Below are 14,898 nucleotides of genomic sequence, written 5' to 3'. Positions count from 1 at the left end.
ATTTACTTCACCGGAGACTGGGGCACTGCGGGTTTAGAGTGTTGAAAAAAACCCTGGAGTTGGCGCCTAATCTAAAAGTGAAACCTTGTAAATGTTACTTGGATTGTCAGGTCTGCAAGAAGACCAAAAGCAGGGCATGTGCTGTTTCTAAGGAAAGCACAAGAGAAAGTAAGCGTGCCCTAGAGCTAGTTCACTTAGACGTGATTGGCCCATTGCCAAAAAGTCTGTCGGGGAGGAGGTACTGCTTAGTGGCCACAGACGACCATACGAGGTACTCTTGGGTCTTTGCCATGGTGCATAAATCTGAAGTGTACAAGACATTCAGAAAATGGGTCAAAGCAGTTGAGAGACAATTAGGTATAAACCTCCAGGCTATTCAGACCGACAGAGGGGGGGGAATTCTTATCAAATGAATTGAAATGTTGGCTGGAGAACAAGGGCATTGCCCACCGTTTAGTGAACCCAGCCACGCCCCAAGAAAATGGGAAAGAATATGGGCTAGCAGAGCGCACAGGAGCTGTGTTGCAAATGATAATGTACAGCATGCTTGAAGATGCAAGGTTGCCAATTTGTTATTGGGCAGAAGCCATGTATTGTGCTGTGTTTATTCATAATCGTGTTTGGTGTGAACCTGTAAATAATTTGCCCTATAGGTTGCTGTATAACAGGTATCCAGATTTGAAATTTTTGAGAGTCTTTGGGACACAGGCTCGGGTTGGCATCCCCTCCAAGAGCAGCAGGGAGGGGGATGTCCGGGCAGAGAGCCTGACTTTTCTGGGCTACAAGCCAGAGGCCAGGTGTTATCGCTTCTGCGATAAGAGAAAGAAAATAATCCTCAGTCAAACTGCCCAGTTTAACGAGCAGTCCAGCTGGCCTCACTTACACTCTGATAAGAGAGAATTTGTACTCCTGCCAATTACTGATAATGATGCTGGAGTCCTGCCCAGGGTAATTAAGCAGGAACATTCTCCCGACCGGGAACTGGCAAGCAGAGGCTCAGGGAAACGTGAGCTCCAAGGTGGTTCAGAGCCTCAGACGGAGAGTCAGGAGGTGGAGTGTGAAAGTCAGGAGGTGCAACCTCTAACCACAGGGGCAGAACAACCAGCCCAGGAGGTGGGAACAGATCAGCCTGGAGAAGACAAGGCCGGTCCTAGCACAGAGCCACGGGTGTCTGCTAGAACCACAAAAGGCAAACCTCCTGCCAGGTATAAGGTGCCCTATGTCACTCTGACAGTTAAACCAGACCCACCTGGGTTTGAAGAAATGCTGAAGGAAAAGGCTAAGAAGTGGAAGGCCTGGGTGGCAGAGTGCGAGGCAAAGAACAGGGAGGCTGAAGCCAAACGCCAGAAGGCGCTGGCTGACCAGGAGAGTGATGATATTTTTTATCACCAAGACGAGTTCCTGGACTGGTAATGATGAATGTGTAAATATGAAAATGTATGTTACTGTCTGCATGTGAACATGAAAACTATGTACAGTGGTTGGGTGTACTGGATTCAATAGATTAGGAGGTGTGTTGGTGTAATGAATCTATCTGCACCCAGTCTGACAGCTATGTTTTGACAGCTGGTGATCTAACAGGCATGCTAGGTCACAATGACCTTATCAGCAGGCCGGTTTGAGCCGGCAGAAGCCAAGAGAAGAAACCTGCTGAGTCAGCATGACAGTGCACAGCCTTGATTGGCTAGTAGGACTATAAGAAGACTGTGTGTGGACCACACAGGTCTCTCTCTGAGAGTTGGTGTGTAGGCGGAGCATTTTGTCTGTTGGAGTAAGATATTGGACTGCACTAGTGAGCACTTATTGTATGTATCTGTAAATACACTATTTTGGCACTAGTTGCAGGTGTCTGGCTGATTTCTTTCCTGGAGCCCTGTGTCGGGCAGGTCACCAAGCTCACTCTGCTAACTCCCGCACCGACACAGACAGGGCAACCTGGCAACACCAGGCAGACACAAATAAAGATCATATTTAAAAAACACACCAGATCACAACTGTATATACAAAAAATGTTTTGAAGTTAGTGCACGCACACACTAGCTTCCATTTGCATGTCATGGACTTTCCCAATACAAAGGTGAAAGGTTTTACCTGAAAGAGTCTGAGTGCTTTTACCAAGCCACCAACTTCATTTTTCAAAGAAAACACCACAGCAGTCTTTCCGCTTTCAGATGTTGATTCATTCTTGCCTGTACTTTTGTTGCCCTTTTTGTCATCAATTTTACCAGAACCAGTTCTGTTCAGCTGCAAGAATATGGATACAGGATAGGAGGCTTTCAGCATGAACTTCTCAAACAACATTAATCTTGTCTTTCCAACAGATGATGCTTGTCTGATTTTAGCATTCAGATATCTCCTGAAAAAGTTAAGCATTTTTCTTCCTAAAGGCCACCTTTAGAAAGGAGAATTATATGTTACTATCAGACATGAATGATTAGTCTAAAAGGAATGGACAAAGACATGTCACATAGCATCACCACATTTCTGCAGTGCTGGTTATTATATTTTGCATATATCACAGTCCATATGGAGTGGATCTGTTGCTAATTAAAAACATATTTCCACAGGTTATGTAGAACCTAATATCTGTGCTATGAATTTCACAAAGGAAAACACAAGCTGAAATTTCACATCCTGTTATATTCCATATCACACAGGCACTTTTTGCATGTGTAGTGGATGGAGAAAGGCATTGATTACATGAAAAACAAACCTATTTTCAATATGTAGTTCTGTCTAAGCAGGATATGAAAACAGATGTTCATGCAGGCCAATAAGTACGGCCACTCTACTTGTTTTTTGAGGGGGGCAAAATTAAAAAATGACATCCCCTTACAGGCCATTCTATCTTATGGTCCCATAGAATACAATGGACTCCATACCCAATTTGGCACCCCGCCCTCCTTTGGCACCCGGGGCAAGCACCCCCTCTGCCCCCCCTAGATCCGGCCCTGTGGTCACTCCTACTATATATTCCATCCAGATACTGTTAGTGATGGCCCCTGTTCCAGACCTCTGAGCTGAAACAGAGCACTGAACCAAGATGAAGAAGATTCTTTGCCCTATTTTTCCCGTGCCAAAGCCTTACTCTTATCTATCAGTTGAGGAAGACAAATAATATATTGAGCACGTTACTTTGTTTCATCAAGCCTCCTTGCTTGGCACTGAAGGATGACAACAAAGTCAGAGCAAGCTAATGTTGACCCCCCAATTTTAACTCCCTAATTTTGATTAAGGACATTCACAGGGGAGGATTCCAGGAGGACAGAGACTCTCCCCTGTTCTAAGGTAGAACTGTCCCTGTTCTGAATGGCTTAGGCCATTGTAACATTCAAATATCTCCTGAAAAAGTTAAGCATTTTTCTTCCTAAAGGCCCCCTTTAGAAAGAAGAAAGCCACAGTTTGAAAGTCCTAGGCCATTCAAAATAGATGAGTAGAAAAGCTGGAATTAGAGGAATATTTAGCCTGGTGCATAGAAGAAGATATTGAAGAAGAAGAAGATATTGGATTTATATCCCGCCCTCCACTCCGAAGAGTCTCAGAGCGGCTCACAATCTCCTTTACCTTCCTCCCCCACAACAGACACCCTGTGAGGTGGGTGGGGCTAAGAGAGCTCTTACAGCAGCTGCCCTTTCAAGGACAACCTCTGCCAGGGCTATGGCTGACCCAAGGCCATGCCAGCAGGTGCAAGTGGAGGAGTGGGGAATCAAACCCGGTTCTCCCAGATAAGAGTCCACACACTTAACCACTACACCAAACTGGCTCTCAAGAAAGAAGAACCCAAGAAAGGGTTTCCTGCATGACCTGCATTGTTCTACTCTACAAATTAGCCAGCTTTGGCTAAGATCTTTATGTGTGTACTATGTTGATAGCAGCATTAATGACATTTTGGAATAAAATATCAGAAGTGCAGATGTGCTTTTTGGGTGGTCTCTGAGCAAAGCTGAATTTTTAAGTTATTGGTTACCATGTCTCTGTCCAGGGCTTTAAAAAAAAAGCACGAATGCACAGGAATGCAGTTCTGGCTGGCTTGGCATCAGGGGTATGTGGCCTAATATATGTCATACTAAATAAAGTTGGTTAATCTTCAAGAGGTCATTTTTGTTCACAAGAGCCAACAAATTCTGTTGCCTCTTGGCAACCCACAAGACCTAATAAAACTTGCAGGGTTGGTGTTTAACAAAAAGCTGTCATAAGTTAAAACACAACCCCTTTCTAACAGTACCTCTACAGCTCATTTGGCAGAAGGAAAGGATATAGCCTCTTCCAGACAAAGCTTCAGATCCTACAGATAACCTGGGCAAAAGCCTTTTTTCCAATTAAAGGGAACCAGGGAAGAAGGGAAGGCACATCATTTGACTAATAATAAACTAGGGAAAGCAGAAGCATAATTTGGATCCCATACACACCAGAGCATTCTTTTAAATACATATGCAACTGAACACATAATGGGGTCCTTGCACTTCAAGACTTGCATTTATATAGCTACAGAACAGCCCTGGAAGGAGTACCAGACACAGGTGAGATTTTGCACCATCAGACTCATTCATTAGATATGGGTCACACATGCTGATTGGCTGCCCCAGGCTCCAATCATTTAGCTTAGCACCTTTTCATGTAGCCATTCCTCTGCTGCATTCATGAAGTTCATTACTCCAGCAACCTGTTTACCCCAGCAACCTTTCTTCTCTATGTCTCTTCCACCACCATGCAGCCTGAATGGTTTATCAAACACCAGCACTGATCAAAGGGATCTGGAACCCAAATAAATGTTTCCCTCAGTTTACCAAAGCTCAGCTGTGAAGAATGGCTGACTGTCTCAGCCCACTTCTAGGCTAAGTCTCATGCTGCAGATATCTGAGATTAGAAATGAGCAGGAAGATAGGCATAGATCCCTGTCTACAAAACAGATAAAACAGAAACATAAGTGCAATACAAACTACAAGTTTGTTGAACAGTGCGAGGAATACAATTGATCTGACTGCTTTGATTTATACCCCCGCTATCCCATGATTGGACTCAGGGCAGTTACTTCAGAAAACCATCAGAACAATAAAAACTGTTTTAAAAAATAAAAAATGGATAACACGATAAAAGAGTAACAAAAACCCATGCCTCATGTCAGAAAGAGATGGGTACCTCACAAAACTCCAGTGCCCAATTCATATCCAGCAGGGCACTGGGGAAGGGGCCATAAACAGGGGAGGCCAGAAGAACTGAATGTCTGCCACCTCAACTAAAAGCCTGGCAGAACAGCTTTGTTTTACAGGACCTGCATGTTCCACCAGGTTGGGGCAAGGGCAGAAAAAGCCCTTGCCCATGTTGAGGTTAAGCAGGCTTCCCTTGGGCCAGGGACCACCAGGAGGTGCTGGTTGGCAGAGAATAAAGCTCTCCGGGGTTCATATGGGGAGAAGCGGTCCTGCAGGTATGATGGTCCCAGACCACATATGGTTTAAAGGTCAAGAATGTGACCTTGAACCAGATCCAGTATTTGATCAGCAGCCAGTGAAGTTGGTGCAACACTGACAGAATGTGCATCCATAGAGGTGTTGCTGTCAGCCGGCATGCTGCTGCATTCTGCACTAGCTGCAATTTCCAGATCAGGCTCAAAGGTAACCCTGCATAGAGCAAGTTGCAGTAATCCAACCTGGAAGAAACCATTGCATGGATCACTGTAGTTCAGCACCAGGGGGTGAGATAGGGAACTAGTTGCCTGATTAACTGAAGATGATAAGAGGCCATCTGGCAACCAAAGTGACCTGGGCCTTCATGGAGAGGGAGCAATCCAGCATGACCCTGAGGTTCCTTAGTCTTGGCGCTGGCACCAGTGGTGCCCCTCCAAAAACTTGGGGGTCTATCCCTGCCTGAAAAAAACCCAAACTAGATGCAAGGACATTGACTAATAATTTTTTACAGTAGCAATGAACAGCTAGTGGGCTCAAACACTGCACATGGTGGTGTGACTCACTTAGGTGCTTTTCTCTCCCTTGATGCTTCCCCACACATCCACCTAGGGAAGATAATGTAGTTATTGGGCCAATATTTTACCCACCCTTATTTATGTATTTTGATTAATTTATATTCCGCCCTTTCCCAAATGGGCTCAGGGCAGATTACATACAGATAAACCAAGCAAATACAATACAGTAAAACCAATGAAATACAGTTTGTGGTGAATTTATTTTGGGTTGGCCCTCTTTATGATCCTGTAGTGTATCAGTAAATAATATGCGACCGGGCGCAGGGGCAACTGGGCCGTCCCAGAAGCCCCAGCGCAGGGCGCGAATTCCCCGCCAATCAATAGCTGTGGCGGGAAGTTCAACGGGTCAGGATTGGCCTGACCAACCCCGTAGGCTGTACCGGGGATTGTATATAAGTGGGACCCGGCCCGCGTGTTCTCTCTCTTGCAACGTGCTCCTAATAAACAATGTTGCCCTACTCTCGTCTCCGCTTCGAGTACGTTACAGATCCTAACCATATTCTTTATGGTCTTAAACATACTTTTAAACATACTCTTTATGAAATTGACAACAAGAGTCCTAAGCTTTTCAGCAATAGTAATCATTCATATTTCTCTAAACAGCAATACTTGCTCTCAGCAGCTGTAAGCTGTTGATCTTGGATGCAGTTATGAAATTTGGCCACCAGAGGTCTCAGTCTTTCAGCATCATGGAGCCTCTATAGAGGGCCAGATGAAGTAATTAGGTGAAGGTTCATTCTGCCTCTTCTAGGAAGGGCAGAAAACAACATGAAGGAAGCAGCCATTTGCATAAACCTAGAAACCAGGATTAAGGTAATGGTTGCCTGAGGGCACTCTCAGCCATGATTATTTAGTTAGCTTAGATTGTTTATTTGGCTGCAAAATTGCTTACTGCTGAATGACACAAGTAGATGTGCGTATGAGGTCACTACAGCCTATATAAACTGGGGGGTTTTGGCTCACACTGCTGATCTGGACCAGAGTGTAGCTAGAGTGCCTCTGTGACAGATTATTCCACACTAATTGGGACTTAGATTCTGGGGCTGCTCTGCAGAGACAATCCTTCTGCTGGATAGCCTAAGAGGAGAAATAGCCTTTGCTGATTTTAAATCATCTTCTGTTTGAGATCTCAAACATAGAGAAAATGCTCAGAATCTGGAGCATAGCATCTACTAAGACATGAGACTTTGATTGTAAATAGGAAAATGTAACTAATAGGGGAAGTCCCTATTGGGGCTTATATTTTTCATTATTGTTTTATTGTATTTTATGCTTTATGCTTCACTGAATTCTAAATGTGTAACTGTTTTCTGTCTTGTTCTCTATCCATATATTTTAAGCCTTTTAAAGGAGTCTTCTTTTGTCTAAAGGAGCAACTGTACTAATGTAATCTCTAGTTTTGCCTTTCTAACTGTATTTGAAGCCTTCTGTGTTTTTTTACACATGGAGTCTAAGAAAGTTTATCTACAATGTCTTAAAACTTATTAGTATGTATTAGCCTTCTGATAACTGCAGGTTGCTTTGGTAACTGCAGGTTTTGATTTTGGTGTGTCATATAGAAATCCCCCAACACAGTTAAAACAGCAACATAACACAATACAATATGAGAAAGGCGGGCAGACTCATGGTGCAAGTTGGAGTATAGTCAGTGACCCAGATACAATAGTTCAGATCACTGTGGAGGAAGATAGCTGATGGTGTAGACAATAGAGCAAAGGGCGTCTGCATCAACCAAATGCCTGGCAGAACAGCTCTGTCTTACAGGCCCTATGAAAAGGTAACAAATCCGGGAGGGCCTGTATCTCCGAAGGGAGCTGATTTCACCAGGATGGAGCCAGGGCCAAAAAGGCCCTGGTCAAGGCAAGATGGACGTCCTTTGGGCCAGGGATAACCAGAAGATGTTGGTTGGCAGATCATAGCTGCCTTCAGGGCTCATATGAGGAGAGGCAGGAGTTGCATGGAAACGACCTTTTCTGTTTAAGCTGCTCCATAGTGCTCAGATCCTGCAAGGCAAAAGGCATAATGAGTGTTTGGCTGCTGACAGCAAAGGCTAATATTCATCCAGAAACATCATGGTGCTCCATGTTTCTTCCACTTGCATGTGTGGTTACACTGGCATGACATCACATTGATAGCACAGTGATGGTTTGCTTGAGTAGTTCCAAGGGGGATTTCCCCTTTCTGCATGATGCATAGTACCCTGTGCCTTTGGTATGGGAGACGCCACTAGGAACTGTTGGGTGAGAAAGGTCTGTGGGGGAGACATTTGCAGCAGTCAAATTTTGAGTCAGAGAAACTCCCTCTTCTCCTTGCCTGTGTAGGGCGGAAGCAGTGGAAGGTACAGATCAGTGTTTGTGTCCTGAGATGGACTGTGTGTAAGAATTCTGAGTGGAACAATCTTTGTAATATGCCGTGACATCACTTATTTCCATCCTTGGCTGTGCAAAGTGTTCCATTTTGGTTCAAAATTGTCTTTTTCTAGAATTCCCTTTACCAAAGTACACCCCATGTGAGTACTAAATGTGCATGACATGAAGCCAGAGAGGTGTGACCCCAAGTCACAGATACAGATGTCCTGGTTGAAGTTTATATAGTGCTAAGATGATGAGTTCAGAACTGGTTATCCTAAGCTGCGCCATGATCAGAGGATACTGTTTCATTCCCATTGAGTTCAATGGGAGGGGAAAGCAATGCTCTCCCACCACTACCCTGACAAAAGAATGGTGCTATATAACCAGCTGAAGCATATTAGGGTACTGACTAAGCCTTGGTCCTCCTACAGACCATCGTAATGCTGCCCATTTCTGGCCCTCTGCTCGTGCTGTTGTGCTGCCACCAGATTTGTCCCGGTGCCATCATGGATGGGACACTACTTTGCCTGAGACTCAGGTGCTATCCTAACTGGCTATAGGACTACTTACGGGGCCTTTTTTTGAGCAGGAATGCACAGGAATGCAGTTCTGGCTGGCTTGACATCAGGGGGTGTGGTCTAATATGCAAATGAGTTCCTGCTGGATTTTTCCCACAAAAAAGCCCTATGTGAAACAATGGTGACATCTGGGTGTGTGGCCTAATATGCAAATGAATTCCTCCCGGATTTTTTCTACAAAACAAGCTGTGACTAGAGACAAAGTGGAAGGACCACAGAGGACTTGGAAAATTTACACTGGCAAAGGCTTGCTAAATGCTTCTGTTTTTATCTCAGATCCTTCTGTATGAAAGAACAGCATCTTAATTTTTTTAGGGACAGGCATGTTCCCTTTAGAAAGAAAATGGGAGATGCAAGGGTGAATACCAAAGTAGTGAACAGATGTGTACATTGTCCATAGCTTTCTGTTCCCTGTCGAGCATATACTCACTGGCAAGCCAGGCTTTCATGCTGTATGAATTTGTACATCTCATTTCCCAGCATTTCCTATTCTCTCCAAGCCTCACACTCTTATCTGCTTCTCATTCCCATCTCTGCTCCTTTTACCACACTGCTTCTTATGCCCTGAAGAGGCACTCAGTGTACCTATAGATTTCCAATGTGTCTCCTCTCATTTTATGAAGGGGATTAATACTCTTCAGCTGAAGGTGATGGGGGTACTCAATGTTGTTTAACTTGAGGGCACTCAGTAGGCTGTTTCTGTTGAGGTCAATAAATTCTCATAATGGTACAAGACAACTAGCATGTGAAGGAAATAAAACCTTAATGCATTGAAAGCTGTTCTTTAAATTGGTAATTGTCATTACTGCAAGTAAAAGGAACAAAGGTCTATAATATAGAACACTTAGTCCAAGGATTCTTAGGGCCACGTCAACATGACGAAGTTTGAACTCACTGAACAGGAAGTTCAGTATTACATCCATCCTAGATCCCCATCAGTCCAACTTCCACCCAGGCCATGGGACGGAGACAGTACTGGTTGCCCTCGTAGATGATCTCCATCGGCATCTGGATCAGGGTGGTTCGGCAGTGCTGATGTTGCTAAACCTGTTGGCTGCATTTGATACAGTCGACCATCAACTACTGACTCACCACCTTGCCGACGCAAGGATTCAGGGGTTAGCTCTACAATGGCTTTCCTCTTTCCTTCAAGGTTGGGAACAAAGTGTGGCAATTGGGGGACAGTCATCCCAGAGACACCCACTTAATTGTGGTGTACCTCAGCGAGCGGTGCTTTCCCCAATGTTCTTTAACATCTACATGTGCCTCCTTGCCCAGATTGCCCAGAGTTATGGGTTGAGTTGCCATTGGTATGCAGATGACACCCAGCTCTATCTACTGATGGATGGCCAGTCTGACTGTGTCCCAGAAAATCTGGACATGGCATTGCAAGCCGTGGCAGGATGGCTTAGGCTAAGTCTACTAAAGCTGAATCTGATGAAGACAGAGGTCCTTTGCCTGAGTTGCAGTGGTCCTGGCAGAGAAATCCCCTTACTGGCTTTTGACAGAGTGCCACTTACAACAGCACCCAGGGTTAGAAGCCTGGGAGTGCTACTGGAGCCTTCCCTAACAATGGAGGCCCAGATAGCAGCTGCTGCCAAATCTGCCTTCCACCACCTTAGGTGGGTAAGGCAGTTGGTTCCCTTCCTCAAGTGCAGCGACTTGGCAACTGTGATCCATGCTACAGTCATCTCAAGATTGGACTACTGCAATGCCCTCTACATGGGGCTGCCCTTGTCCCGAATCCGGAAACTGCAGCTGGTGTAGAATGCAGCAGCCAGGCTGCTCTTGGGGCTCTCCATGGGGGAGCACATACAGCCTGAACTGTGAATGCTGCACTGGCTGCCAGTGGTATACCAGATTTCCTACAAGGTGCTGGTTATTACCTTTTAAGCTTTATATGGCCGAGGACTGCTTACCTTAGGGACCGTCTTTCCCCACATGTTCCTCAGATGGTACTTAGATCAGGAACACAAAACTTGTTATCAGTCCCTGGGCTGAGGGAGGCAAGACTGAAAACAACATGAGAAAGAGCCTTCTCAATTGCCACCCCTCATTGGTGGAACCAATTGCCTGAGGAGGTCAGAGCCTTGCAGGACCTTGCCCAGTTCTGCAAGGCTTGTAAGACAACTGTTTCAGTTAGCATTTAATTGAAATGCTGACCACCACTTGTTAAGCAAACTGCCCTAAAAATAGGATTTGGGGAAATTTAGAATGGAGGGCAATCTGCCTTTCAGCGAGATCAAAAACCTGTTTATACAGAAGGTGCCTGCTTTGGAACTTACCCAATAATGAGACAATATAATATAATATAAAAGGATTTATTATGAAATAAAGACAAACATCCAAGAGTACAAGGTTGCACAGCAAACATACAGTCTTAATTAAAATAAGATAGAAATAGACAGGGGTACATAAATGGATTGACAAACAGGGTAATAATTACCTATCGTAGTCTTCAAGGAAGGCCCCAATGGCAACAAAAAGGAGATGGGGGATGGAACCTCAACTGATCAGGAATCAGGCCGTATCTAACAGTGGGATATGGGGTACTGTCGGATGCACACGCGTGGGGAGTTGGGTCAGAGGTTATAAGGACTACTTTGAGCCCTTAGGGGGTAGGAGGTGCAGGGGGGAATGACAGGTGCTCAGCTGGTACATGACCTCAGAAAAGGGGAGGCTCTGCAGTGACCATAAGGGCTGGACTACTGCGGTAGCCAATGGCTAGTTTATTAGGGGCACCTGATTGGATGCCCATACCTGGCCAATGAGTGGATGTGGCCCTGATTACCTGATTGGGCTTCCAGGTAACAGTGGGCAGGAAGGGGGAGGCTCCAGGGAGACAATTAGGGCAATGCATGGGTGAGGGCATTGAAATGGAAGTGATTAACAAGCTATCAAAACTTATCTAAAGCTGACAATAGAGGGCCAAATTGCTATCTAAGGTGACACCCGATCTATACAAAGAAATCTGGCTCTAGTTGAAGATGTTCTTCCTCTTCTTTATTTTCATACTGGCACCATCTATTGTCTTGGGTTCCGTTGAATAAAAGCTTAGGCAGGGTCTGTACTTAAGATAAGATTGATTGCCTTATGCAAACGCCATAGCTGAAGTACGTGAGACTCTTGCCTCTCTGTCATGGAGTCTGGCACTGCGGGAAGATGGTCACTGATGATGTTAGCCTACCAACATGGCTTTAATGGTCAAGGCTGGAAACCGCTTGTCCGGACAGTTCCTGGCAATGCAACTTCTTCCACTGCAACAGCCAAGATGGTGCACGCACGGAGCGGCGGGAAACCCATCTGTACTTCTGGTTAGCACTCTTCCAGAGATATAGAGTGCTATTGTAACACTGAGGCTGTCAGTACTCACATCAGTCTCTTGTACCCAGGTGGATAAAACCCACATTCTATAGCAGATGTGTGTAAGTTGATCTCCAGACACTCTGGCAACCAAATGGGTGATTACGATGTTCATATATAACTGAAATTAGGGGTCTCTTAGTCATACACTACCAAGATGCTAGATGCTTAAGATCACTGAACACCATCTTGAATCTGTATTGAAACTAGCACCAAATTATTTTTAAACTGTTTAATGCTTTTAATGTAAATGTTTTTAATTGTAAGCTATGTATTGTGAGCCGCCCTAAGCCTGCTTCAGCAGGAAGGGCAGGATAGAAATAAATAAAATACATGCAACATTCTTGTTATGCTCTCACACATTCTGTTTGCGCACGTCTGTGTTCCTGCATGCAGTATATCCATGATTAAAAGCTGTGACCTGTCAAGCTTCCCTAAAATATACATAGGCATCTAAAACAGACAAGTTTGCAAGTACACATGATTTGCATACCATTTTCTTCATGGAGTACTAACTAAGCAGGAAATTCACTGATTGGCCAAATTCAACATTTTCAGTTAGATATTTAACAGTTCTCAGGGATAGTATCAAAACATCACTCATTCAGCTTTGACAGTAAGCACCTCTAAACATTAACTGAGGGAGTTTCCAGATGTTCTTTTCTGCAGCAGTGGCAGCCACACAGTAATAGATCAAACAGGAATTATTTTTTTAAAAGGGAGTCTACCTATTCTAAGGAGAGAGAGCGGAGACCCCAGAGCTACTGACACTGATTTCATGCAAAAGGTTTTTTTCCTGCTCCCTCCCTTCAACTGAGCTAATATGTTCAAACAAGCAGATGTCAGTGCAGGGATTGGCAAATGCACACCTGTTTTATGCCTGAATGACACACTGACTCAATGTATCAAAATCATTATGAACACTGAGTAAACTAGAATAATATTGTGATGGACAGAAGAAGATTCTGCCCTCTTTTCTTCCCCACTCACCTTGGACCAATCAGATTTTAAATGCTGAATGGAATGTTGGAGGTGAAAAACAACAACAAACTGGAGAGAGGACAGAGATGAGGGGTTGTTGTGTTTTGAGGGACTGGGGACAGAAGGCACCTTGAAGAAGGCAGGGAGTCCCATTGGAGTGGATATTGTTTAGAGAGACAGGCTTTCAGTGCTTCTCCTATAAAAAGCAGTAAAGTCTTAATGCTTGTGTGGTTATTGTTTCCAAGCACGAGCCCCTTAGAAAACTTACATTGTAACAACCAAGCACCGAGCACCTCCCAGTTCTGGAAAACTGTGTCATCTGTTGTACTAGAGTGGGAGGAAATTAAGTTACATGCTTAAAAACTAAATAAACTTAAGTATTCTCATAAATCCATATAACCTGCAGTAAACTCTACAGGAGCAAAGTGAGAAGGGTATTGGCTCAGTTCTCTGCTTTAAGGATTAAACAATCCTTTGTAAAGGAATAGGAAAAATCCACTTGTCTTCATTCTCCAAAAGCTGAAGGGGGACCTTTTAAAAGACAATATGAACGTTCACAACCCTCCAGCTCAAGATACTTGTTTTAGGGTGATTACCTGTAAAGAGGGGAAAGCCTGGATGGGGGATCATGCCAAAGATCATAAGCAAGAATTGATACTTGTACTGGAAGACCAAAATGGGTGATGTATGAGTGAAAACCATACTTCTCCTGATTTCAACAGGTGCATCTGAGTCATAAGAATATAAGAACATAAGAGAAGCCATGTTGGATCAGGCTAATGTCCCATCCAGTCCAACACTCTGTGTCACACAGTGGCCAAAAAAATGTATTGATGATAGATAGATAGATAGATAGATAGATAGATAGATAGATAGATAGATAGATAGATAGATAGATAGATAGACAGACAGACAGACAGACAGACAGACAGACACACACACACACACACACACACACACACTGTGGCTAATAGCCACTGATGGACCTCTGCTTCATATTTTTATCCAACCCCCTCTTGAAGCTGTCTATGCTTGTAGCCGCCACCACGTCCTGTGGCAGTGAATTCCACATGTTAATCACCCTTTGGGTGAAAAAGTACATCCTTTTACTACCAATGGATAGAGCTTCCTTCTAAGCTGTGGAGTCCTGTGAGCAAAAATTCTACTTTGTGAGCTACTGGAGAGCCAGTTTGGTGTAGTGGTTAAGTGTGCGGACTCTTATCTGGGAGAACCGGGTTTGATTCCCCACTCCTCCATTTGCACCTGCTGGAATGGCCTTGGATCAGCCATAGCTCTGGCAGAGGTTGTCCTCGAAAGGGCAGCTGCTGTGAGAGCCCTCTCCAGCCCCACCCACCTCACAGGGTGTCTGTTGTGGGGGAGGAAGATAAAGGAGATTGTGAGCCGCTCTGAGACTCTTCGGAGTGGAGGGCGGGATGTAAATCCAATATCTTCTTCTTCTTCTTCTTCTACTGGCATTGAAGTTGTGAGCTACTGCACAAATTAGCTTGCTCCAGGGCCATTTTTCCTGAGCTGAGACAAAAATGTGTGAGTTTATGCAGTTCAGGGTGTTGCCCTGAGCCCCTTCCTTCTGCACTTAGAGCTGCTCAGGATTCCAAGCCAACAAAGTCCAGTCTGCTTTAACTAC

General features: G+C 44.5%; 1 protein-coding gene across 2 annotated transcripts in view; it reads right to left on the bottom strand.

Annotated features, from left to right (window-relative positions):
* Positions 1 to 14,898, bottom strand: part of TPH2 (tryptophan hydroxylase 2) — a 142,627-nt gene that overhangs the window by 124,946 nt on the left and 2,783 nt on the right. For both annotated transcript variants that reach the window (XM_060244561.1, XM_060244560.1), the window contains exon 2: positions 2,092 to 2,244. In XM_060244561.1, coding sequence (XP_060100544.1) covers positions 2,092 to 2,244 — 153 coding nt within the window. The remainder of the gene's footprint in view (positions 1 to 2,091; positions 2,245 to 14,898) is intronic.

This window comes from Heteronotia binoei, chromosome 8, assembly GCF_032191835.1.
Source record: "Heteronotia binoei isolate CCM8104 ecotype False Entrance Well chromosome 8, APGP_CSIRO_Hbin_v1, whole genome shotgun sequence".
Taxonomy (NCBI): domain Eukaryota; kingdom Metazoa; phylum Chordata; class Lepidosauria; order Squamata; family Gekkonidae; genus Heteronotia; species Heteronotia binoei.
Note: the sequence above shows the minus strand (reverse complement) of the source record. Positions and strands in the feature narration are given on the sequence as shown.